A 25,087-nucleotide genomic window follows, 5' to 3' on the forward strand; every position below is an offset into this window, starting at 1 on the left:
GTACCACGACTAAAAATATACATAATCAAACTTAAGTTATTAATTGTTTAGCACAACAATAAAGAATGTACTTTGGAAATAATATTTTTTATTTCAGTTTTTTAATTTCCGTTCGAATTAAATATAAATATTTATAGGTAAGACAGGACAATGTCTGTAGGGTCATCTACGACAAGGCGGTACGAAGTTCGCCGGGACAGCTAGTTTACAATAAAAATAGACGGGCTTCCGGTAAATTAAAAGCCATAACCAAACCATTGTTTCTACATTCTTAACAAATTACGGTAATAACATTACCTTTGTAAATGCCATATTATTTTTCGACCAATGGTCTATATATTTGCAAGTCGAATTCAGAAGGATCATATTAACATTTCCGGGTTAGTAAAGGAAACGATACTAGTGTTTTCGATCCCCTTGTAACACAGTAATAAAAAATCAAAATTCAAATGAAAAAAAGAATGTTTACCAAACCTGAATTTGAGACACTCCGAACGTGTAGGCAGGTAACGGTTCAACAGCAGAATTAATCACGTAATCGCCGAGCGTGACGTGCACTTGCCTAGGGGTTGCTCTCGCAACGCAATGTCCAGCAGTCACGACGTGCTTTCTGCTGACCAACGAACCTCCGCATCTGAAATTGAAAAATAGATTATAGGAAGTGCTACTTTATTTAAATAAAGGAAATTATTAATCTAGCTGTACGTTTAAATAATCGCCGAAAGCGTAAAATTTTCATGAAAGTAGCATTGCTGCATATACTTATTGCGGTTAATTAAACTATTGCATCCCGTTGAAGAACATTGTACGAAAGGAGGTTTTCGCAACGCATCGGATTTAATTTCGTGTGGTCGACGTGACAATGACTATAGTTTACAACTTTTGGAAGCATTTCGTGAGTTCTAAGACGGCAAACTTTATTGGGCCTATAATGAAATTATCCATTGTTTTAAAACGACTTGCGTCATAATTGACCATGTTGTATATTCGTTACAACTGTGCCATTTTTAAACTTTCGTAACAGTTCTATTAATTTCTTCCTATGTAATAAAAGAAATAGTTTGTTGAACACCTTAATTTGGTTAGGAAATGTTACGCATATAATATGTGCCCAGTGATATAATCAATTTTATGTGTCCATAACGAAACCCTTAAACTGAACAATAATTCTACTTAATGATCCGTTTATGGATCTAATAAAAAATAACTCGGTTTTAATATTGGTTATTAAAAATTAAAAATTATTGTTATTGAATGAATACAACTGACGTGCTCGCTGAAACCGAGACGGATGTGGGCTACTAAAAAAAAAACATCCACTATTAAATGTTCTTCCGAAGTACTTTGGGTTGAAGCACAAAAAAAACTCCCCGTACTTCTGTGTAGAAAACTGTGTACCGTCAATTCTTATTTCTAAAGCGTTCACGTTTCAAATCCGTACAGCATAACACTCCATTCCAAGCACTTTGCTATTCTTTTCCTTAGATTCATGTCCAATTTGCTGCACAGTATTCTATTTTTCCTTACAAATGCTTCATTGGCCATTCCAATGCCCTTTTTATTTATTTCCAACTATTTCTGCTCATTCCCTCGATTCATATACAGGGTGGTGACTTGCGTCGCGCATCATAGGGATTTCAATGTAAAATTCATAACATGCCATTATTGGCTCCCCAAATTATTTTAGACCAAAAATGTATTAAGGTTTTTTTATAGACAACAATTTTTTACGTCATCAACCGCGTTAGTTTCCAATTTTTTACATAATGAAGACAGAAAATTGGAAAAATAAAACCCGCATCTTTTTCAATAATCTGTGATGCCATGGAATTTTATAATACAAAAACTACAATATCCGTCATGCCATGGAATGTCTGCTATAAAACAAATCAAATTCTATCAAAAAGTATTATATTTAGAACAGCGAATTCAACATAAAGAAAGACCAAATGACTAAAAACGGTTTCCTAATATAACAATTTACAATAAATGTTCGAATAAGTCACCATTAACTGCAAGGCAGTAACCAAGTCAATCATAAAATCCATTTCGAACTACTGCTAATTGATAACTGGACATCTTTTTGTTTTAGAAAATTCCATGGCATCGCAGATTATTGCAAAAGATGCGGGTTTTATTTTTCCAATTTTCCGTCTTTATTATGTAAAAAATTGAAAACTAATACGGTTTATTGACGTAAAGATTTTTTTCTACAAAAAACTTTAATACATTTTTGCTCTAAAATAATTTGGGGAGCCAATAGTTGCATGTTATGAATTTTACATTGAAATCCCTATGATGCGTGACGCAAGTCACCACCCTATATATCATTACATGGAGATGTTAGTTGTTTAATTTTTTACTTCATGAAGACAGATATCTGCACTGAAATTCCATTTAGCTTTACCTGATTTCACATCTCGCATTGCTCTTTCCACTTCATTAAGTATAATACTGTCTCCAGTATTGTCTGGACAGACCGATTTTTATGTTTCCAGTGTAAGTGTTATGTGTTATGTATTTCCTCTTCTTTCAGTACTTTTCCAATCCTGTATTGCACCTCATTGCAATAACCAACTCTTGATGATCTATCGCTGATAACCCCTTTAATCCTGTTGTAAATAATATCGTGCCTTCTTTTGCTTCAAGCTTTTCTATCTCATTACATTGATTTTCCCACCAACTTTTTCTAGCTTCATCAGGTTCATCAGAAAGACGCCATCACGCCAAACCTCGGAATGCGAATGGATCGAATGGAAGACGACTCTGGCAGAGAAAACGGACAAAAGAGCTTTCCAAACAAGTACAGTGCGGACCACAAGCCAGTAAAGCCAACGATGAAGTGGAGGCCTAAGTGGAAACGTTTTAGAAAAATTCATTGCATACAACGAAAAAGAATGCAAAATACAAGTAAAAGAACTGTACCTAAGAATAACTAAAGAATAACGCTTTTTTTCAACGCAAATTAGTGAAATTATAAAATTAAGAACTGTTGTCTTTAATTTCAGGTTTTCTCTTAAATTTGAATATGTACCTAGTATAATAATTTTTTATGCTACTGTGTCCAAAAAAGTGTACTCTTGAATAATATTTAATGAAAGATGAATGAAGAGTGTTCGAGACAACATTTTCACCCTGTATTTAAAATATATTATTTAACAACAGGCGAAGGGGAAATAGAAGACTTAACAGGGGGGACGAAGACAGTAGGCAGCAAATAATGGGAATACAAAATGACATAACATATACAATATTGTACGGGCGTGTGGGATAGATGGATTGAAGGTGACAGAAAGAAAACGCCCAGAATATCATGAAGAAATGTGGTGGATGAAGAGTGGTATATGATAATCAAAATCGTTTAGTCCAGTACTACCCCACAAACAAAAACCAGACTTCGAATGAAACAACTCTGATTGCAAATGTAACGGCCAATCGCAGTAGTTTACAATCCCTTTCATAATGTTTACTAAGCTTAAATTAAGTTGCAAAATAAATACTTAGATTATTAAATAGCCCGACTGACTAACAATACTACCATTAGGTAGTAATTGCTTACACTGCTGTCTATTAAAGCTTATTAGTAGCGCATGGATTGAAACAATACAAATGAGAATAATACGTAAATTACATACAGTAGTGCAATGCGGAAGAGCAGTATATTGTGGGATATAGTTCTTTTTCTTGTAGCTCGTGATTTACAGTATCAAAAGCGTTACTGATGTCCAAGCACACTAAGAAAACGGCCTCTCGCTTATCAAAGCAACATGAAAAATGGTTTGCTATTTTCAGTAGGGATGAATTTGAACTGTGGTGTTTTCTGAAACCTGATTGTTGTTCGTTCAAGATTTTATTTTGATTTTAAAAACCCACAAACTGTTCGTGCATATACGAGTATTTCTCCATAAGTTTTGAGAGCACTGGGATAATATTTATCGGTCGGAGATCGCGCATAATATACTCTGCACTTTAACAAGTGGAGTGATAACTGAACGCTTCCATAGATCAGGGAATACGGTATGATCTAACCCTAACGAATAATTAATGATGTGTTGAAGGGCTTCAATAGCTTTTGTCGGTAGTAAGTTTAACATTTTGGTATCAATTTCGTCATAGCCACCAGCACTACGGTAAGGTTAAATTTTTCCTATTCACATGGTATTAGCTAATGGGTAGATATTTACATGTAGACATTACTATCCCTTTTTCCTGTTTTTAGGTATCCCATTTAAAAAAATGTCAGTAATTTTAACACAAAATACACGGGCAGTAATTATCAAGAATTTTTATACATAAGTCTCCCAAAATAGAAAATTAATTTCGTTTAATTTATTATCAATCTATTTATACAAATAAACCCAAAATTAACAAAATTCTGTGCATAGGTACTTTAATTCCAATGACTCACAGAAGTTTAGAAGGTTTAAAACGATGAACCAATGCAACAATTAAAGAATATACATATATTCGGATAGTTGAATATCATTAACATACTTACGTTGAGTGATTATGTAGAAACGCATGTTTCTTTAAATATTTCGAAAATTATTAGTTCTAGCGCACTATATTATTAGAATTAGGTAATAGACTTAAATGTTCTACTCTGAATAACTCAACAAAGCGAAACAGATAGGAAAATATGCGTTATTTAAAAGTCTTCCTCCGGTGTGTTTAGTAACGTTACGACCGTGCAGCTTATGTTTTATTGATGGATATAAAATTATGTTATATTATACCTATGTTATGTAGATGTTACCTAACACAAAGAAACAGATGCATTACAAAGGGTATTCGAACTGATACCCACCCAATATTCAGTAATCGGTGGAAAAACTACGAGGGTGTGTTTTCGGGTTTCGGCCCATTTTTTCAGACCAGTTTACAGAGCTTTGAAATAATTTATTTCTATATCTACGTAACTACAGTTTGCATTATTTAAGAACTCCTAGCGAGTTCATAATTTCTGTCCGTTTGTCTGTTAGTACGATATCTCAAAAACGAATGGACCCATTACGATGAACTTTTTGCAGATGGGATCAAATTTGTAGATCGGAGTTCGTGAATTGGCAATGTAAGCCAAAAAATAAGGGAGGCCCTTTTGACATCTCCGTTAGTTGCATGAAATTCAAAATTAGTATAGCATATAATACGCATGCCAAGCTGCAGCCATATACCCAGGACCTCTTTTGATAGATTTATTTAATTTTCTTTCTTCATCTGCTGCATTCCAACGAAAGAAACATTTTCCCTCGCATTTTCCCAATGAAGATGCTACAGATCCAGTACTTAACTTGCAACTACATCTAGCCATGGGGGCATTCAGAATTACTCTGTCTAGTGTATCTATAAAAAAATTGTGGGCTTTTAGTAGATACAGGAAAATTTCATATGAATAATATTTAGTTGGCGTAGGGTATTTAAAGATTTGTATTGGTCTATCCGTGTAACCCCAAATATTGAACACCTTTCGCTCAAAGAAACGTAAAAAATGTTTATACTCATTTTTCTTGATTAGCCTTGAAACTCTGAATAAATTGTGTGTCCATTTTTAAGGAGTGCATCTGCAATCTAAAGAAATTGGCAAATGGCAACCGTCATCATACTACGGTGGGTGCCAGGGCATTCGGACATTGCAGGCAACATGACGGCAGTTGACTTGACCAAACAAGGAGCCAGGCAGAAGTCAATATGACCGGATCACCGCCAGCGGGAGGAGATGAATAGGATCCATCACTGGTCGAGGGTACCAGGACAGCGACCGCCAAATTCTTCATCAAGACCACGTTACAGAATCCTAAAGAAGCTACAGCCCTCCACAGGAAGGTTTTGTAGCTCAGTGGTGGAGCGTTGGGCTACAACACCGGAGGTCGGATGTTCAAACTTGGGCTGAGGTCCTCTGAATTAGGTTTTCCTGCAGTTTTCTTAATTCGTAAGGTAGATATCGGAGTAGTATAGAACAACTTAAAACCTTCTACAGGGGCACCTCTAAAAAGCATTATGCGGGTCACTATGTAATTGAGCGTAAGCCTAGAACAAGAGGGGCAATAAGTAAATAAATAAATGAGGAAGGGTCTACGGTCCATTACAGTTCTGTTCACAAGCCATCATGAAGTATGTTGATGTGCTGAAACCTTCAGATTTCATTCATGCCTCCGAGAATGTTCTTCACGCTTCCACGACAGTCCTCTTTTCTCCTGCTTCACCGTTAGGACTTTTTTCAATCCTTCCTCGCCCTATTTTTGTTCTTCTTCGCATCCCATAATTCGCTTCCGGATAAGTCGCATCCGGAAACGTTGCTCTTTGGATATTATGCACCCTAGACCCGCATAATTAGCATTATGACCACTCGCAAATGTTTTCAGTGTAGAGTGGAAGTCAAAATTTAGACTCCATCAAAAGATACGTCTCATTCAGAAGTGTTATTTTACCTTATTATAAGCCCATTCTTATACTCTGCTCTTGATATATTCGCACTTGAATTTTTGACCAAATGCGTCTGTCCAGACGTTCCAGTTTTTCCGTGTCAGTACTCGGACCTTTAGTTCTCCAGATGATACTGAAACTTTTACTATAAATCCAACAAATACGTTTCGTTTATGAGTTTAATTTCCCCTTTTTTTCCGACATGTGAGGATACGATATCGCTAGAGACAGAAGGACATAGCAAACTTTTTTATTTCTTAAAGATACGATAAAAGTATATTCTGCGTAATTAACAACAAAAAATGATTTGGATGCGAATTAATCACATCTTCCTAGCACCTCTTTTTGCGCAGGTATCATACGTTCTTCAATATGTCTATTTATTTGTTCTCTTTCCTCCCTCCTTCAACCCCTCTGTCATGCCTGCATCATATCATCAAACCTCTCTCATGCATTCTATACTTTCCCTTAAAATCTGCTTCGCGCCTTTTTCATGTCTCATTTACTCCTCCAGATCTCTTAATGACTCCTACACACATTCTTTGAGCTTTCTTTTCGCACTCTTTATCCCGTTTCCCTGTTTTCACCATACCTTCCTAACACTTCTCTCACTTTTTTTGTGTGACTTATCCTCTTCTCATGCTCGCTTCAAACCTATACGCCATTTTCACGCGTTCTTCAGATTTCCTTTGCGTCTCCTTCCAACTCTCTTTTCCCTCACGTTTTCTTAACGCATCATACTTACGTAATTCACAATTTCTTTACATATCAATCACGCCTCTTCTCCTTTGGGTATTCATCACTACGTTTTACATTTACACCCATTTCTCTTGCAAACATATTAATACCGACGACTGCATCTCTTTGACGCCACCTACACACATTCTTTAGGTCTTTTTCATATGATCCATAAAATCCTGCTTGATGCTTTCATTGCACACCCTTCGCTCGGCGCTATGGCAATGGGCCGCAAAACATTAGACCGCAGACATTAGGACGCGGACATGGGGGGGGGGGGACGCGGACATTAGGACGCGGACATTAGGATTAGGTTTCTTCAGATCCCCACCGTCCCCTCCCTGGCGTTACATCTCAATCTGAATCACCCCTTCCATACGTCTTGCTAGTGTCTTATTCACATCCTTCCTCTGCATCTCCAAGACTCATCCGCCCTTTCGGGCCGCTTCAAACCTCCACATTGGTACACATTCTTTCCGTAGGGACTTTTAGATTTCCTTCAGCTCACGCCTGTTTTATGTTTTGGCACGTTCCTCTCACGTTTCCTACACGCCTACTTTAAGCTTCCTTCAATCCCCCGTTTCTTTTGCATCTCTTCTACTTCCTTCCCCTGCGTCTTGCCAGCGTCAAAATAACATCGCAACCACTACATTCCTCGCGCTTTCTCTCACACATGCTCCCTATTTCTCTATGCTTCATATATCCGTCACATCTTCTTTGCATTTACTGTTCCCTTTCCTTTTCATGCCTCCTTTAATTCTCCCTCGCACCTCCTTCACATTCTCATGCATCTTATTCGCCTTCCACGTTTCATTTGCGTCTCTTTCAGGTCTTCCACATTTTGTGTGTGCCACATCATACCTCTTTCAAGTCTTCCTCTTCAGTGTTTTTCCTCCTTAGGTTGGGTTATATCACGCCTACACACTTTGACCTTTGGATCCATTGTGCGCGCCATAGTGTCTTACCCAGAAAGAGGTAGTTTGTTAAAAGAATATGAGGATACTCTCCCGCTGCAACTTCCTGATCTGTTGGTCTGTCTGTCTGTCTGTACTTTCATTTACGGCCATTATCAGGGCATTATCGGGAGAACCGATTGAAAATCAATTTGGTACGCACATTCTTAGACATATTAAAAGGAAGCACTGAAAAGCTTTTGGGCAAAACCGCGCATGCACAAGTGTCAAAGTAACAAAAAACTGACAATTTTTGACGTTTTTCCATATTGTGGTTATGGTGGGTTTATACCTACAACTATTATCATTAGTTCACTATCAAAAATCATTAAGGAATAGCCAATAGAAACAAAGGATTATTGCGCGTTGCTAACCATTGAAACCATCATGAGCTTAGTGAGCTAATGATAATGATTGTATAAACCCATCATTAAACTATTGCATACTGCGGGTGATAACTGTGTAGCCACAGCATTTTTTAATCTTCTTTCAAATCCCACCTCCTTGCTATGGTTTATACATCACACTTGCACCTGTTTGGTCCCACCAAGCGTCCATGATATTTTGAACTTGAGGTTGTCGATATTATTCCCTCGTTTCACGCATGTGGACAGATCTAAATATGTTCCATCTTCCTTAGATGATGGAATGTGCATTAAAATGTGAGCGGTATTGTGTTTGCTGCCCCGTCGGTTTTCTCAAATGCGCATTTCATACTTTTATTATAAAGCACTTGAAATAATTCATTATTTTTTGTTTATTTATTTGATTATCACAAGGAAACTTATTTGGTGTCTAAACAGGCTTCTCTGCTAGCGTCATTGTAATTAATTACCACAAATTGTATTCAAAAATAAATGCGAAATTTGCATCAAATATGGATTTGGTAAGGGAATACGGTGAAATATTGCCCCACGCTGATTATCGTGCCTACCTGGCTCGAAGGACCAATATCCCCATATGCCGCTTGTGATTTAAAATTACCACAGATCTACACATACACAGATTGCTAACCTTATGCATTTTTTGGGAAACAAATTTAGGTATACTTAAAAGCGCCCTCTATTGCGGAGCAGTATAAACATGTATCGTTTAAAACTCTAATATGACGCTTATGGATTTATGCGTTAGATGTCGCTGAAACAAAATTAAAGCGCTAAAGTTTGCACAATTCGAATTCCTTAATATTCGTATTATTACAGTGGTATGATATGATAGGAGGTACGTTGAGCCATAATTGTTTAATTTAGCACTGGAGCTACTCATTCGTCGTAAGGGAGTTATTAACAGCGGGTCCCTGTGGTCACAGATACACACGAACATAGGGCAGGTCCTTAAAGAACCGTGAAGGTTTTTTGAAGTTGGCGGAAACTATTTGCGGCTTTAAAGGTCTTGACAGATTGCTAACCGCAAAGGCATACTTACAAACTATGCATATCTCTGCCATCATTAACGTTACACTCTTTACCACGCCGATAAGATATAAGATAGGGAGGTTATTTTCGAAAAGTTGATAGTTTTCGAGTTGTAAGCACAAAACTGCTAAAAAAAATATCTTTTTCAACTTTTTTGTATTTTTTTGCGTTTGTTGCGTCATGAAATTTTGTTAGCAAACCTAAGATTCGGATTCAGCACCCCAAAAAACATATAGAATCAAATAAATCAAAACTACCCCACAACTTGCCTGGTAAAATACAATTAAACTGAATTATATGCACACTTTACCGCTTTAAATTTTTTGCAGCGACATCTAATGCATAAATACATAAGCGTCATATTACAGTTTTAAACGGTACATGTTTATACTGCTTCGCAATAGAGGGCGCTTTTAAGTATACCTAAATTTGTTTCCCAAAAAATGCATAAGGTTAGCAATCTGTGTATGTGTAGATCTGTGAAATTACTCACAGTAATAAAGGAAGGTCATTCAAGGAGAATTTTAGCTACTGTAAATTATAGTGCAATTATATGCAGCTCAAGCTTGACTAGATAGGTTGGCAATTTTCATTCATTATACCTTATCGTGTCACAACGAAATGGTATAAAGTGTAGCTAATGCAGTGTAATCCAATATCGCGTGACCATTTAAAAATATTTACAACGCTTACATAAAGGTGCAACAATTACATCAAGAAATATATATAATGGTCATTTCACACCAATTATGCGGATTAAGTAAAAAAAGTGGTTTCTTACCGCGATGAACCAATTCTGATATAAGCCTGCCATGGAAATGTGCCAAATCCGGCTTCATCGCCTCCTACTATCCTTCTTTGCGCCTGTTGTCGACTTGAAATTCCACAACCTACAACGAAAGTACCATACTTTATTATGACTCATTTTAACATCAAAAGTAAGAAAAAGTGAAGTGAAAGTTGAGTTCACACTGGAAGATTATTGACATGATGGTCGTTATCGTATTTTGATTACAAACACCTTTAACTTTCTCCTGTTCCTCCTCGTACCTATCTACTTGTTAATGATGATATTTTGTATGTACATCGTCTGATCGCTACGTGCATTTACAAAGAAGGTGCTCTTACCCACGTGCAAACCTACCAAATATTGTTATTATCAATTGTATTAGTCTCTACAATGAAGTTATAAATGAATTAATTATAATTAATGAGCTTTATGCCTGACGGTCGGTACAGTCAGAGGTGTACATAACTTACGATCAGTTAGGTCGAGAAGGCTAGTCTGAGCTTTTGCGGTTTCTCGGGGGGCCTCGAGAGTACCGACCGCTTGGCTCGAGCTTTCGCCCGTCTTCGAATATCCATGATGGCAACATCCGCGAAAAAGTCCCCCGCATGGACCTTCTAGAAGCCCCCCTTTTATCCAACACGTTAGGAAGAATTCACACGTCGAGTCTGGTGCGCAATCGTCATCTGTCCAAAGAGAGTTATTATACATTGAAAAATTAATACATGTTAATCATAGGTATGTATTTTTGTTAGAAATTAGTGTTGTCGTGGTCAAGGTCACTTTATGAACCTCTATTAGCGCACTGTCTGCTTTAGATGATCTAGTAAATGAAAATGAGTCAGTAAAGGGAAAGCTTTTAAAGGGGTAACTTTTAAAGAGTATCTCAAGGACTCTGAAAGCTTTTGGAGAATCTTAACGATAACAACTTTTAAAGATCTGTTAATGTTAAAGCGTATTTAAATATTAAATATTTAAAACCTCCTAAGGACTTAGCTTTTAAAACATTATGTCTCTTAAAATCCATTGAAAATCTTTTAAGGTTTTTAAAGACTCTAAAAACCATTACAACAATGTGGTTAGAACCCACTAAATCTGGTAAAAGCATATTAAAATACTCATAACGATTATGCAAGGCGTCTATGAAGGATCTTAGAAACACATCGAGGCCATTGAAAACCTTTGAAGGCTCATGAATAGGTCCAAGGTTTTCAAATGCTATTATAAAGGTTCTAGAACTTGGAAAATCTTAAAATGTTACAAGCTCACATCCCCATCAAAAGTACTGAAGTGATGCTGCTGGGTAAAGAGTGATTAAGGGATAATTAAGCAAAACGAATCTGTATGTTTAACTGGAATTTTTAAATAGAAATAACGAATGCGGACGCGGTTTGTAATTTCCTTGACGTCCATATATATGGGACCCTCGTTATTACTAATATGCGTAACGTGCCCTTCTCCGTATAAACCAGTTTGTTTAACAAAACAGAGTTGGTTTTTACGATCTTAAACACATACTAATAATGTATGACGTGAGGCAGAACCTGAATTCCATTATGAGACTAAAGCAATAAAGGCGAGACATTTACGTTTCTAGCATGCCTAATTGTTTATGTTGTTTTTAAGAAATGGACCTTTAAACTTGTAAGAAAAGCGTTCGGGAGGTAATCCAGCATACCCGTTGATTGGGGAAAGATGTAGAAATGTGCAGTTTAGAAGCATTTTGTTAATTATATTCAGTGTGAATCCACTATCGAAATACAAGGTAAATTCTTTTCAATTAATATTGATTAATTGAATTAGAAATATAATATTTGCAAGTAACCATAATCCTATATGCGGTGTCTGTCCGTCCGTCCTTTAGCGCGATATCTCAATAACGAATCGACCGATTACGAAGAAATTTTCTAGGTGGATTCTTTATCAAATTTGTGGATAGGAGTTTGTGAATTGGCAATATAGGTAAAAAAATAAAGAAGGCCCTTTTGACATCTCTATTAGTTATGAACCGAATTGCATGAAATTAAATGTGGACATAGTCATATAATACGCAATTCCAAAAATTGAGTCTAATCGATTCAACATTCAGAGTGCCCTTTTCGCATCCCTACCATTTATGGAATAAATTGCAGACTATTTTGTTTATGAAAGTATTTGAATGAAATTTTCTTTTTATTTTATTGAGATTAATGTGTCTCAGCATATCTGAGGCCATTGACACAGATACAGTTGTGTATAAGTTTATAGGCTAATGGTAAATTACATTATATTTGTGAAGCAAGGGTTCATATTTTGGAGCAGTAATTGATGTTATTTAGATATCTGAGAACTTTGTTTATCTGGTTCGGTGAGTTGAGGGCTTCATCCAGGGTGTTTGAGAGACCAAGCTGACTTCTTGTGTGGAAATTTGATACATATAGGCACTTGGTATAAAAGTTTTTTGTATCTTTTACTAAGAGATTCACAAGAAATTCTTCAGAGGTCCTCCCAAGATTCCATCACTTTCAGTGAATGACCAAACCACAGCCCCCAGAATCAAAATGAAGACGGGAGCAGAAAATCCACATAGAAGTAAATGCAATGTGAAAAATGGGGGTATCATAAAAAACGATATTGAAATTAATGACAACTATATATATAAAGTGATAAATTTCAAAAAATTATAAATTCAAACATGCGAAAAAAAATTGTAATGATGAGTAAAATCCTGCAAGTCACGCGTAATGAAAAAAAAGTGTAACTAACGAATTCGCAATACTTGTTTATGTATAAAAAGTTATCGGACCAAATAATCGATTACGGTTGTTGGGTTTGTGTCACTTCTTTACAGATGGGACAATTCAATAAAATTCGCTTAGTCAGTAGGTTTCGAAAAACCTGCTTAGAGAATCTTCGAAGGATAAAATGCCATTATTTATGGTCATAGTGTAATTTCGTTTCTCTGTTCATCAAATAGTCTTCTTTTGCAATATCTTACAATGATATTGAGGAATTTGTTTTATTGTCATGGGCTTGATTTTAATTAAAAAAGTCGCCAGGAGTCAGGTGTAGCGAATAAGGAGGTTGAAGAAACGCGAACGGTGTCGACAATACAAGGTTGTACACGGTATACACGTTAATTCTTGGAGGAAGTCCGATCTAGAGGGAATCGAGAAAGCAGAGTACTCCAGCTTTATCATCTACAGAAGCAGAATACATGGCATTAACTGAAACTCTAAAAGAATCGGTTTACCCACATCGATTTCTACAGAACCCGGATTCGAGCACAAAGTTAAAGGAGCAATTGTTCTGGGATAATAATGGAGCAATAAAGTTGGCGAAAAAACCCTGTCTTCCACAACAGAACGAAACACATTAAAGTCAAACATCACTTTGTGGGAGAAATTGTGAGGAGAGTCCAAACATCGAATATATAGAAATATTTGCCGACATAATGACAAAGGGACTGCCGAAGCCAAAGCATCTGAAATGTCTAGAACTATTAGTACAGTACAATTAAGCCAATTTTCCTCCAAACCCGGACATTTATAATTACTAAGCGGGACATTATGGAATATGTTGGTACACCTTCCAGGATAACGCTCAAAAAAGTCCCACGACCTCCCTAGAGCCTGAGAATTATCCTGATAGCAGCTCTCCTTCTTTATCAGAACATACTCTAAACTTTTTGAGATTTCTTGTTACCCATTTGCGCCAGATGTCAGGAGGTGGAGAAGACAGAAATATGCAGTAGCCGTTGGCCAAGTGATAGTTTCTGCCCTTCGTCCGCCCTCTTTCTTTCACCGCAGTGTTCCCCGCATAACTTGCATTTAGGTTTTTGTTGTTCGTACAATGAAGCAGAGTGGATAAAAGCGCTCCCGTCCCTATCAATCAAAATGTATATGAACTAGCTATTTTTTTTAACAATTTTAAGCTTGTTCCAGGTAAATTACAGGTGTCACGGAATTCTGAAACTGAAAATATAACTGAAAATTTTAAAGAAATATGTTCGAAAAAATTAGAGACGCATGGATCATTTTTATTGACAATCCAATTTTTCCCCTTCGTCGGCCAAACATTTTTCTTTTGGTGTTGGTGCTGTACCTATTCTTTAAACGTGAAATCTAGTTCTAATTTTAGGATTCTTAGGGTTTTTGTTCTTCTTCTTTACTAGTAATGTGGTGTGCTTAAAGAACCTTCTCATTTTGCTAATTCGATCTTATAAATGCTATAGCTTTTCGCCACAGCTATATATTTCCATCCCTGAGTTCTTTGCGATTATGTAGGATTCCAGGCACCTTTTTTGTTCGACAGTTTTTTTGTATTTTTCCTTTGTGTTACTTTTCGATTTTTCCCTAAATTTGATTACCAATCTCTGTAATTTTGGTGTTTTGCAATTTGCATGGTAAATTCAATTTATTTATTGTATAGCTGTTACCTCTATCCCCTTATGGTTTTGTCCACTCCTATAAAATAAACTCAATTTTCACACAGAGGTTTTCGAAGGGTTTTCTTTTTCAAAAGCCATTGAGGGAGCCTGCAAAGAGTATTCAAGGTTTTTTTAGGTCACAGACTAATTGAGGAGACCTTAGACATTTTTTTACAGATTTTTCCGTTTCAAATATTCGTTCGCAAAATGTTTATTGATTCATGACAATTTGCCAGATGTTCTAATCAGGAAAAATTGGTTTCTGTAGTTAGTGGGTAGCAGGATGTGTAGTTAGTGGAGAACGATTTTGGATCATCCACGCGGGCACCGAAATTAAAAAATAGGTAACATTTATTAATTTTTCGACTCACCTCGCATAAATTATCCAAAACTACATATTAGGTGCAAATTTAAATTTTTAAATTTAGGGTCACTTTCGGTCAAACCTGATGTTGGGGAAATAATATTTCGAGCGTTTCTACTCTAAAGATCACATACCAGAATTTAATATTCTGACAAAGTTACAGTTTTGTTTTAGAGAGCATTCGCTTCCTGATTGTTATGAAACTCCAACGTTTTTGAAAAATCCATTTCATTGGTAGGAGAACGAAAGGATCCTTAATATGACTCGTTCTACAAAACTAGGCGCTGACAGCAAACCCACAAAAATTCATTTCGTGCACGAAAAGTGAAAAATAATGTCAATCAAAGGTGATGATTTTTTTGGCGTGTCGATGTTTATTTTCGTGCATAATATTTCATTAGATAACCATTGCATAAATAATTGGACGACAGCAGTATCACGGTTATCAAATTTGTATAAAGACCGGCAGAAATGTCCAAAGAAATTAATTGAAGAAGCCACCATGAAGTTCTTAATAATACTAGCGTTTTTTGTTTCCACCAGTATAGCTGTTAAGGGAAGTAATTAAAGTTATTCAATCGTATACTGCATGAATGTCATCAGATTAGTCCAGATACTATTGAATTATGGGAGTCTATCGTCGCTCCTCACGTGGAAAAGTGCAAAGTGGAATCAAACGTAGACTCAAGGCAAATCGAGAAAATGAAGCATTTGGAATATCCTGAGGAGGAGTTCTTTTGCTATGTAAAATGTATATATAAAAATATATAGATGTTATTGACAAAGATGGAAACATCAGCATCGATCATATTGTTAAATTATCTATTGATAGAGATATCGCGACCAAGTGTAAAGGAAAAGCCGAACCGTAGGACAACGAATGTAAAAAGGCTTTTATACTATTAACGTGTCTTGGAAATTAAATAAAAAACCACTGACTATATTTCTCCGATATTAAACTAAGTTGTAGATCATTGACGCCAGTATTCGAAAAACTCCTCGTGGGCCTATTTACGCCCACTAGTGACTAGGAGACGAGTATTTCTGGATGTGAATTTTCCTCGGGGAGGAGATCTTGGGTGGCCACAGGACGTTTTTGGAAATACACATATAATGCTCAAGTAGATTGTATCTGCCATTTTTAAATGGTGCATATAGGAACCTAGTTCCCATTAAAATTGAAGCAACATTACAATCGTTCCCATCAGTTCTGTAGCTATTAAATTATTATGTAACGTAACATGTATCATGACACGTAGTATTTTTCGTTAAAGGAAATATTAATGCACTTGTGCCAAATCAATAGAGTTCAAATCGATGATAAGAAAGGTGATGGACAATTATTGCTATAGATAAATATTTTTGAATTATCCGAGCTTCTTACGAAATCTTTAACTGGTTCAAATTAATTAGCAGTTCAAGTAAGGCTAAATTTACAATGAGCGTCTAGTCACAAAATAAAGAATAAGGTCCACTTATAGTTATTAATGGAATAATATATTTGTTATCTTGGAAGTGTAGTTGGGCATTTCTTCAACTCCTTCCCGATTCGTTTTTTTTAAGAATGAGCTATCATTTTTCACGGTAGCATTTACAGATTTTGAGGAACATGTATTGTTCATAACGGTGACTAATACAGGAAAAGCACAAAATTCAGTTCCCTCGCATCAAATCTTTTGCGAATTCGTTTGCGAAACTTTTTTTCATGCGGTATTATTTTTCAAATTAGAGCTTTACAAGCTATCCAGTGCTGATATTTCGGCTCTCCCACGTAGTACTATAGCGGTATACCAAAAGATACTGCATTTTCTTATACTAAGGTGCCACTTGGTACAGTTGTTCCTTAGAGCCATTTAGACGATTTGGCTCGAAGAACACTTGACATTTTCCGTGTGGGTAGATTTTAGAGGGGGTGGGGGTGATTTATTGTAACATTTTTTTAAAAACTAAATATGGCCTAGAGACGAGATCTGGGTGTGGATTTCGTATGATTTTAACCCGAGGAATCCAATGGTAGCGCCAGAAATGTAATCCGGATACAGGAAGTCCGTGAAAAGCCGCCATTTTTAGAAAATGACAGACTTTTGATCGAATTATATTTCTAAGGCACACCGGGTCGTGTAAGGTGTCTAGAATTATGTTTTTGGGGTGGGGTCAGGGAATTCATTTATGATAACAAAAATAACCTACTGGCATCGGAACTGCATGAGAGGCTTCTCTACTGCCCTTTTTGAAGACGTCGCACGCGGTGAAACCCAAGATATTCCAAAGTTTTAATACCTATATAAATTTGTAATATTTTATTTAATAAAAATACACATTAACAAAAACATGGGGTAAAAAATTTATAAGCCTATGAAGGATCACCAAGTACATCGCTGACCTCCTCTGAGATTGCGTTATCACCACTGAAAAGGAATTTCACATACCGGGCGAATATTGTTAAAACCGAACGTAGGAAATTAACATGCGAAAAACGTTTTTTGCCGATCGTTGCTCCCCATGTTAACTTAGAGGGTTTGTAATGACACCAATCAAAAGAAGATTTTTTTTCTCATCTAATGATATACGAATTAGCTTATTTTCAGGTGTATTTCTCATTATTTTATCAAAAATTCGGCAATAAATCCAATTAGCAAAATCATGTTAAACCATGTAAATTTTCTAACGAATTGAAATAGGTTTTCACATGCACGGAAAACAAATATCGCGTACTAGAGTAAATATTTCCGCTGTAAACGTTGTTTATTATAAATACTTTTTCCTCAGTGAACCGCATTTTACAAAACAAGTTGTAAATCAGCATATGCATGATTAAAGCGCATTTTTTGTAATGCAGGTCAGTATTTTATTAGCGAAGTTTAAAATTATCGATCTCACGAGTAATTTTGGCTGCGTTAAATAATTCATTTTATTTAATTTCAATTGACGGTACGTCTTCATTTTGTAAAACAAATCACAAAGTAAATAATAAGTTTTTCATAGATATATAAATATTTATATATCTATGAAGTTTTTATACTGGTAGCGCTATCTAACGGTAAAATTATAGCACCTCCGAAACCCATATCGAAATTATTTTCTTCAATTATCGATCTCGCAAGTAATCTAACTCAAAATAGACTAGTGCCTGCACATCTACACTATAGCAGGAAGCTTTTAGTGAAAATTTGAAGTTTCTAGCTATTGTAGTTGTGGAGATCTAACGCGGACAGCCGGCCTGCCAGCAATAACGAATATAATAGCGTATTTTTTTCAAAAATGCGCTAAAAATTAATGCCAGGTGTCATAAACTGATATTGATTTCGACGTTTGAATCTGCTTTTCGTCTTAGTCATGCCTAAACATGATTTTGGTAAGTGGATTTCTCGAGTTTTTGCCATGTTAATTCCCTATGTTCATTTTGGGAATATTCACCCGATATAAATATCAAAGGTTCGGTAGTAAATTAGGTATATCCGAAAGTATATACAATATTCTTACTCTTTGCTTGAGCAATCTCCCATACATTTTTGGCATGCAGGGGAACATGGCAATCCGTGTCGCCGGCAGTTGCACCGAAGGGTCTCGCAGCCACACCTGTCCAGAGCACGGACTGCCTTCCATACTTGTGGCAGCTTGGACTACAGAACCTTCCAGCCTTTGGCTTCAAGGGTCCATCCCCATCCCTCTGAAGTTGTAGAGCTTCTCATCACGTGTTTTGCACATCCCCAGATATGGCCAGCGACATACGCCGCCCTCCTTATGTGCTCCTCCACGCTGCGGCGACACGGATTGCCATGTTCCCCTGCATGCCAAAAATGTATGGGAGATTGCTCAAACAAAGGGTAAGAATATTGTATACTTTAAATATAATTTACTACCGAACCTTTAATATTTATATGTAAAATTCCTTTTCAGTGGTGATAACACAATCTCAGAGGAGGTCAGCGATGTACTTGGTGATTCTTCATAGGCTTATACATTTTTTACCCCATGTTTTAATATATCTTATGTTTTGTTAATGTGTATTTTTATTAAATAAAATAATATAAGTTTATATATTAAAACTTTGGAATATCTTGGGTTTCACCGCGTGCGACGTCTTCAAAAAGTGCAGTAGGGAAGCCTCTCATGCAGTTCCGATGACAGTAGGTTATATTTGTTATCATAAATGAATTCCCTGACCCCAAAAACATGAGTCTAGACACCTTACACGACTCGGTGTGCCTTTAAAATATAATATTCGATCAAAAGGCTGTCATTTTCTAAAAATGGCGGCTTTTCACGGACTTCCGGTATCCGGATTACGCTACCATTGGATTCCTCGGGTTAAAATTATACGAAATCGACCCCCAGGTCTCGTCTCTAGGCCATATTTAGTTTTTTAAAAAATGTTACAATAAATCACCCCCAACCCCTCTAAAATCTACCCACACGGAAAATGTCAAGTGTTCTTCGGGTCAAATCGTTTAAATGGCTCTAAGGAACAACTGTACCAAGTGGCACCTTGGTATAAAAAAATGCAGTATCTTTCAAGAATTTCCGTTATACCGCTAGTACTAACGGATAGACAGACCTCAACCTAACATCCAAATTTTTAAAAATTGTATGTTCAGCTTTTTCCATGACCGTTCTTTATAGGTGAGTAAGCTAACCTATCTAGAACTGTACACTTATTGTGATTACAATTGGAACTAGCCAAGTGGCGCCAGAGAATCTCATTTCTTAGACAGCGATAATTTAAAGTAAATAGAGGAAACCATAGAACCATTAAGGATGTATAGTTATTTATGGATCAAGGGCATTAAAGCGATATTTATGCCGATAGCGACCGAGCCCGAGGGCCTCCGGCCCGAGGGATTGTATGTCGCCCGAGGTATAGGTATAATTCTCGAAAGAATCATCGTAAGATCCTCGGGTTTGAAGTTTTACCTTTGTGTCACAATCCTTTGCATTCAGCGCTAATAAACTCTCGATCCGTCGCACAAAAACGCGCTTAAGTAGCTCGACGTATCGAATACCTTCCAACTTGTTTTATTAAAGAGAGATATGGAAAAAATTAAAGAAATATAGTTCCTTTAAAAACCAGGGGCAATATAAATTACTTATTTTTGAAACTGCACCACCCCTTAAGCACAACCTACACTGACGTAAATTTCATAAATTAAAATACTCCACTCGTGATACCACTGGTTATACTATAAAACCTAACCTTAAATGTTAAGGTAAGTCGTAGAAAACGTACAATGCCTATAATTTTGTTCACGAGTAGAGATATCAATAACATGGTAAATGTGGTTGTTGTAACAGCTAGGGAGAATCCGAACGACGTATTTCTCTATAATTTGTTAGACACTATAAGGTATTTTTTAAAATAAACAAAGAACCAGCAGGAAGATAATACCCGTACATTACAAAAAGTGATAAAAGTAGCATTGCTTTTATTTTCAGTGTACTAATCCTTTAGTAGTAGTAGAGGGGATTAAAACAAGCACTTTTTTCAAATAAACCGATGATCCATGGTGTTTCGCTTGGCCACCCTCAAAAAAGTGGTGAAACTTCTTTAATTTTTTTGTCAACAACCATAAGCATTATGACCTTAACGATTTTGCAAAAAAAATTCAAAATTCCTACCATGTACCTCTAAATGGGGGTGCGAAAAAAATAATTATTTCGACGAGGTTTTTGAACATGAAAATCACAAACTGAAATTAGTTTTTGAAAATTGGAAAAAAATTCCACAGCAATTATTTGCCGGACAACTAAAATGGAAAGAATTCCAAAAAATTTGTTGTGTACAGGGTGGCCAACTAAGAATGCGAGGTACTGTATCTGGGAACCTGTCCATGGTAGAGGCTTGCGGTAAAAAAATTTATTACTAAAACTGCCACGAGAAAAACCTGGAAAATATTTTAAGTTTCGACAATGGCCGCTAGGGGGCGTAACTGAAATTTGGAATCTAAAAAAGTGATTTTTCTGTGAATTCCGCAATATTAACCTAACAAAAAAATGTCCGGTCTTTGAAGTTGACGATAATCTGAACCTTTTTTGTTTGACAATTTTTCCTGTATCTCTAAAAATGAAGTGGTGGGGGGCTGTTTTCGCGAGCTCGTTTAGGCATCATTTAGCCACTTTTTCATGAAAAAAAAATCGAACCAATGCATTTAATTTTTTTGAGAAAATTCACCATTTCTGTCGGAATGTCGAAAAAAGCCCTCAACCGGCGATATGTGAAACTAACAAAACATCAAATAGTATAATATTTGTAGCTGAACAATAGCTCTTTTGAACTAAACCGAGTTTGTTTAAATCGGCTCAGCCGTTTCGAAGATACAGGGTGTTCTTTACGGAAACCTTTGAATACCCCCCACCACTTCATTTTTAGAGATACAGGAAAAATTGTCAAACAAAAATTGTTCACATTATCGTTAACTTTAAAGACCGGACATTTTTTTGATAGGTGAATATAGCGGAATTCACTGAAAAATCACTTTTTTAGATTCCAAATTTCAGTTACGCCCCCTAGCGGCCATTGCCGAAACTTAAAAATATTTTCCAGGTTTTTCTCGTGGCCGTTTTAGTAATAAATTTTTTTACCGCAAGTCTCTACGATGGATAGGTTCCCAGATACAGTACCTCGCATTCTTATTTGGCCACCCTGTACATATTCGACGGGTTAAGGAACAAAATCACTTTTTTGTGTATTTATTTGTGTTCCAAAACGTTGGACAAGAACTCTCTCCAACAAAATGGCCGTCATTTTTAAAATTTATTGGAATTTTTTCATGTGTTTATTTAAATGTTAAAATAAAATTTTTCTTGGATTTGAGGTATTGAATTCACCCTTCTTTTTTATGACCAGTGAAAAGCGTGTTTAATAAGTTTTCCAAAGAGGTATCACATGTGGTGTTTTTAATTTAAGATTTTTATGTCAGTATGAATGCTTAAGGGTGTGGTGAGGGTGATATACAAAATAAAGAAACGGCATTTTTTCTCTCTTTAAAAAAAGTATAACCAGTGTAAGTTTTCAAAAAATAAAAATCAATGAAAGGTTTTTTTTGGGTTGGGCAAGGTTAAATTTTGTGACAAGCACATTAGTTTTCTCTGGTACAGGGTGTTCGTGTAGCGTTATGCATTTTAGAAACTACAAATCTCAGCAGGAATCAGAGAAGTTGTCTAGAGTTTGCCATTTAAAAATGGTTTGTATAAAGTTTCGAATGAATTACCACCTATACTGTAACAATGAAGCGATGGTCCATTTAAAATACCTTAAACTATTGGCCATGTGTGGGTTATAGCGGTCCAGTTTTATAATTTAGTAGTATTTGTCTTGGTGGTTAATGGTTTCTATGGAAATCATCGTATCGCATTAAAAGTTGTCTATTAGTTAAATTTAGTAAAAGGTGAATTTTTCATTAAATTTCATTAGCAAAGGGAGAGTCCTCTAATTAAAAAATGCTGAAGAACTTAGTGTATCCTTGGATACACACAAACAGATCTAAATCTCGGGCTGATATTCTTTTTTTAATAAAAACTTTATTGCACAATTAGATGGACTTAAATTGTCAGTGGTGAAAATCGTACTGTATTTATCATAGCGAGGGCACTGAGCGAAAGTTTGTTTATAAATATTAATAAATGGTGATGTTCAAATATGAAATTTGATGGCTATACTCTTTGAAAAGGAAAAGTGATCCGTGATGCGATTCGATCGTTAAATTTCGTGTGAAAAAAAAATGATTACACTACTTATGCGAAATTTCTATTCATGAAATTCTCTCGCCTACAACGTTCCGATTTTTCGAATGAAAGTAAAGTGTTCCAAATGGATGTGTGTTATTCGGAGAAAAGTAAAAGTATTATAATTTAATATTTACTAACCTCTATCGTTAGTTTCAGGTTGTTGAAGATCCTGTAAATCGATATCGCCGGCCAACCAATCATTATTGTCATCTGGCGATTGTTGGTCACGAAACGCTACAAGATCCGATGGGAAGATGACTCGCGGCCTTCTCGAGTTTGCGAATGTGGTCCATTGGGAACCGCTGTCTCGGTGACCCCTATACAGTCTTGGGTAATTGTCCGGTCGGTTAAAGGAGGATTTAAAGCGGACGTCCTCACTCGCGTCGAATACGTCGGGGGATAAGATGGGGTAGTCGAATTCTCGGAAGTGAACTGGGGACGACTGTCTGTAACGCGTAACCGCCTCGAAATCACTAAAGTCGTAAGATTTGCGAAAATTGTGGTAAGTTCGTAGGGGTAAGTCGGAGGGTGACTCCCGATAGTTTGGTGGTAGAATTTCACCGATGTGCTCCTTGTCGTTATTGATCATATGCGCGTCCGATCTTCTCGCACTGGCACCCTGAGGGTGCGAATAATACAGGGGTTGGTTATAATCTGTGTGTATTTGCTCAAGACTGTCCTCCTTGGATATTCTTCCGTTATTCGGATCAGTCGAGTTTTGGGCGTACAATTTGAGTAATGGTTGCACGAAGTTCTTCTCCAGCAATCTCTCGTATTTGGTTTTTCCCTGTCGGCCGAGGAATTTATTGATTGCTTGATGGGATGATTCACTCTCAGTCTCCGTACTTTGAGTTACATAATCTTGAAGCAGTTTCACTCTTTCTTCTTCCTCTTTGTTGTTCTGTTTTAGACATCCCGCTTCGCAATTCTTCGCCTGGCCTATTCTGGCCGTATCCGTAAAGGTGAACTTTAACTTATCTACATTGGCCGGTGTCAGGATGTACGATTTGAAGTTGATTAGCCGAAATGGCGCCTTTGGGTATTGGGGTTGTAGTAGAGGATCTGTGCTTTTTTCGAAGGGTGGATCGGTAGCTTGAATTAAAAATATGCTCATAACAATAGCCAGCACTTTCGAGTGAATTCTCCTCATTCTACTAGTATTCCATTTAGGTTGCTCTCGTTCTTCTGTATTTTGTTTATGGCTTTAAAATATCGGTGCAGGCTTTCACATCACTTTCTTTAGCAGATCGCGTGCCTTCGTCTTTGTTTACAACCGCAGATCTTACTGGTTTGTAACTTATCACTTGACGCGGACCGCGTTTAAATCTAGGGCAGTTTAGCGGTGCTTTATTATAAGGCGCTTAAAGGTGCAGGGTGTTGTGGATATGTAGCTTAAAGGTGTACACTTACACTAAAAATAGATTCTTCCCGACACAAATTACAAATTTGGAATTTTGCACGAAAATCAAAATTTAAAAAAATTAACACGGCAAACCACTTATCCACATCACAGTTTACCTTAGACGCTTGAGGCCGACTGGGGCTACCAAAGAAACCATACTTTAGAGTTAAACTTTCACACACTCACCACTTTCACTTGAATTCGTGCTCCCCATACAAAAGCATCGCTCGTAAACTTTTTTCTTTCTCAAATCTACTACTTATCATATTGTCTCATTATTTGTGCCAAAAAATCGAAAGACTTACACAAAAATTATTAATCTTAATCCACAATATTAAAGTAATGTTAAGTACATTAACCCACTTTCGTCGTTTACTGGGATTTAATAAATTAAAACATAATCAATCTCCTTTTGCTTTCAATTGCTATTCGTGATTTACAGCAACTCAATCGTGCGTTGTATATAAATTAACAATTAATACAATCACTTTCTACTTGGGAATCTCAACAACGATCGATAATGAAAGTAATGTTTTTTTTTTGCGTAAAAATTAGAAAAGGAAAAGTTATATTTTACCATCGTCTGGGTTTTGGCAAATTTTCTGTTTCTGAGAACAGTTTTAAAACCCAACAGTGGGAAATCCGAATTCAAACAGAATCCGTTTCCGTGCTGTAATTAGAAGGTTGAAGGTACCTACTAATTGGGAACGACTCTCTCGATGGAAAATTAAAATTGCATAATTTTATGGGCTAATCAGTAAATTGCATGATATAACCTTAAGCTTAAATTACCCCTTTAAACTTTATGTACCCAAGATTGATAGTTTCAGAAATGCATACTTTGAGAAATTAAAGTTGAAGGGATTAAGACC

General features: G+C 36.4%; 1 protein-coding gene across 1 annotated transcript; it reads right to left on the reverse strand.

The window, feature by feature from the left end:
- Window positions 1-465: 465 nt before the first annotated feature.
- LOC116166055 lies at window positions 466-24,365 on the reverse strand. The gene is made up of 4 exons (XM_031480882.1): window positions 22,952-24,365; window positions 10,790-11,002; window positions 10,311-10,419; window positions 466-634 (listed from the first exon to the last, which is right to left on the reverse strand). Exons 1-4 carry the CDS (start codon window positions 23,961-23,963, stop codon window positions 466-468), a joined length of 1,503 nt encoding a protein of 500 aa, XP_031336742.1. The 5' UTR covers window positions 23,964-24,365.
- Window positions 24,366-25,087: the final 722 nt, after the last annotated feature.

This window comes from Photinus pyralis, unplaced genomic scaffold, assembly GCF_008802855.1.
Source record: "Photinus pyralis isolate 1611_PpyrPB1 unplaced genomic scaffold, Ppyr1.3 Ppyr1.4_LG1, whole genome shotgun sequence".
NCBI classification, from domain to species: Eukaryota; Metazoa; Arthropoda; class Insecta; order Coleoptera; family Lampyridae; genus Photinus; species Photinus pyralis.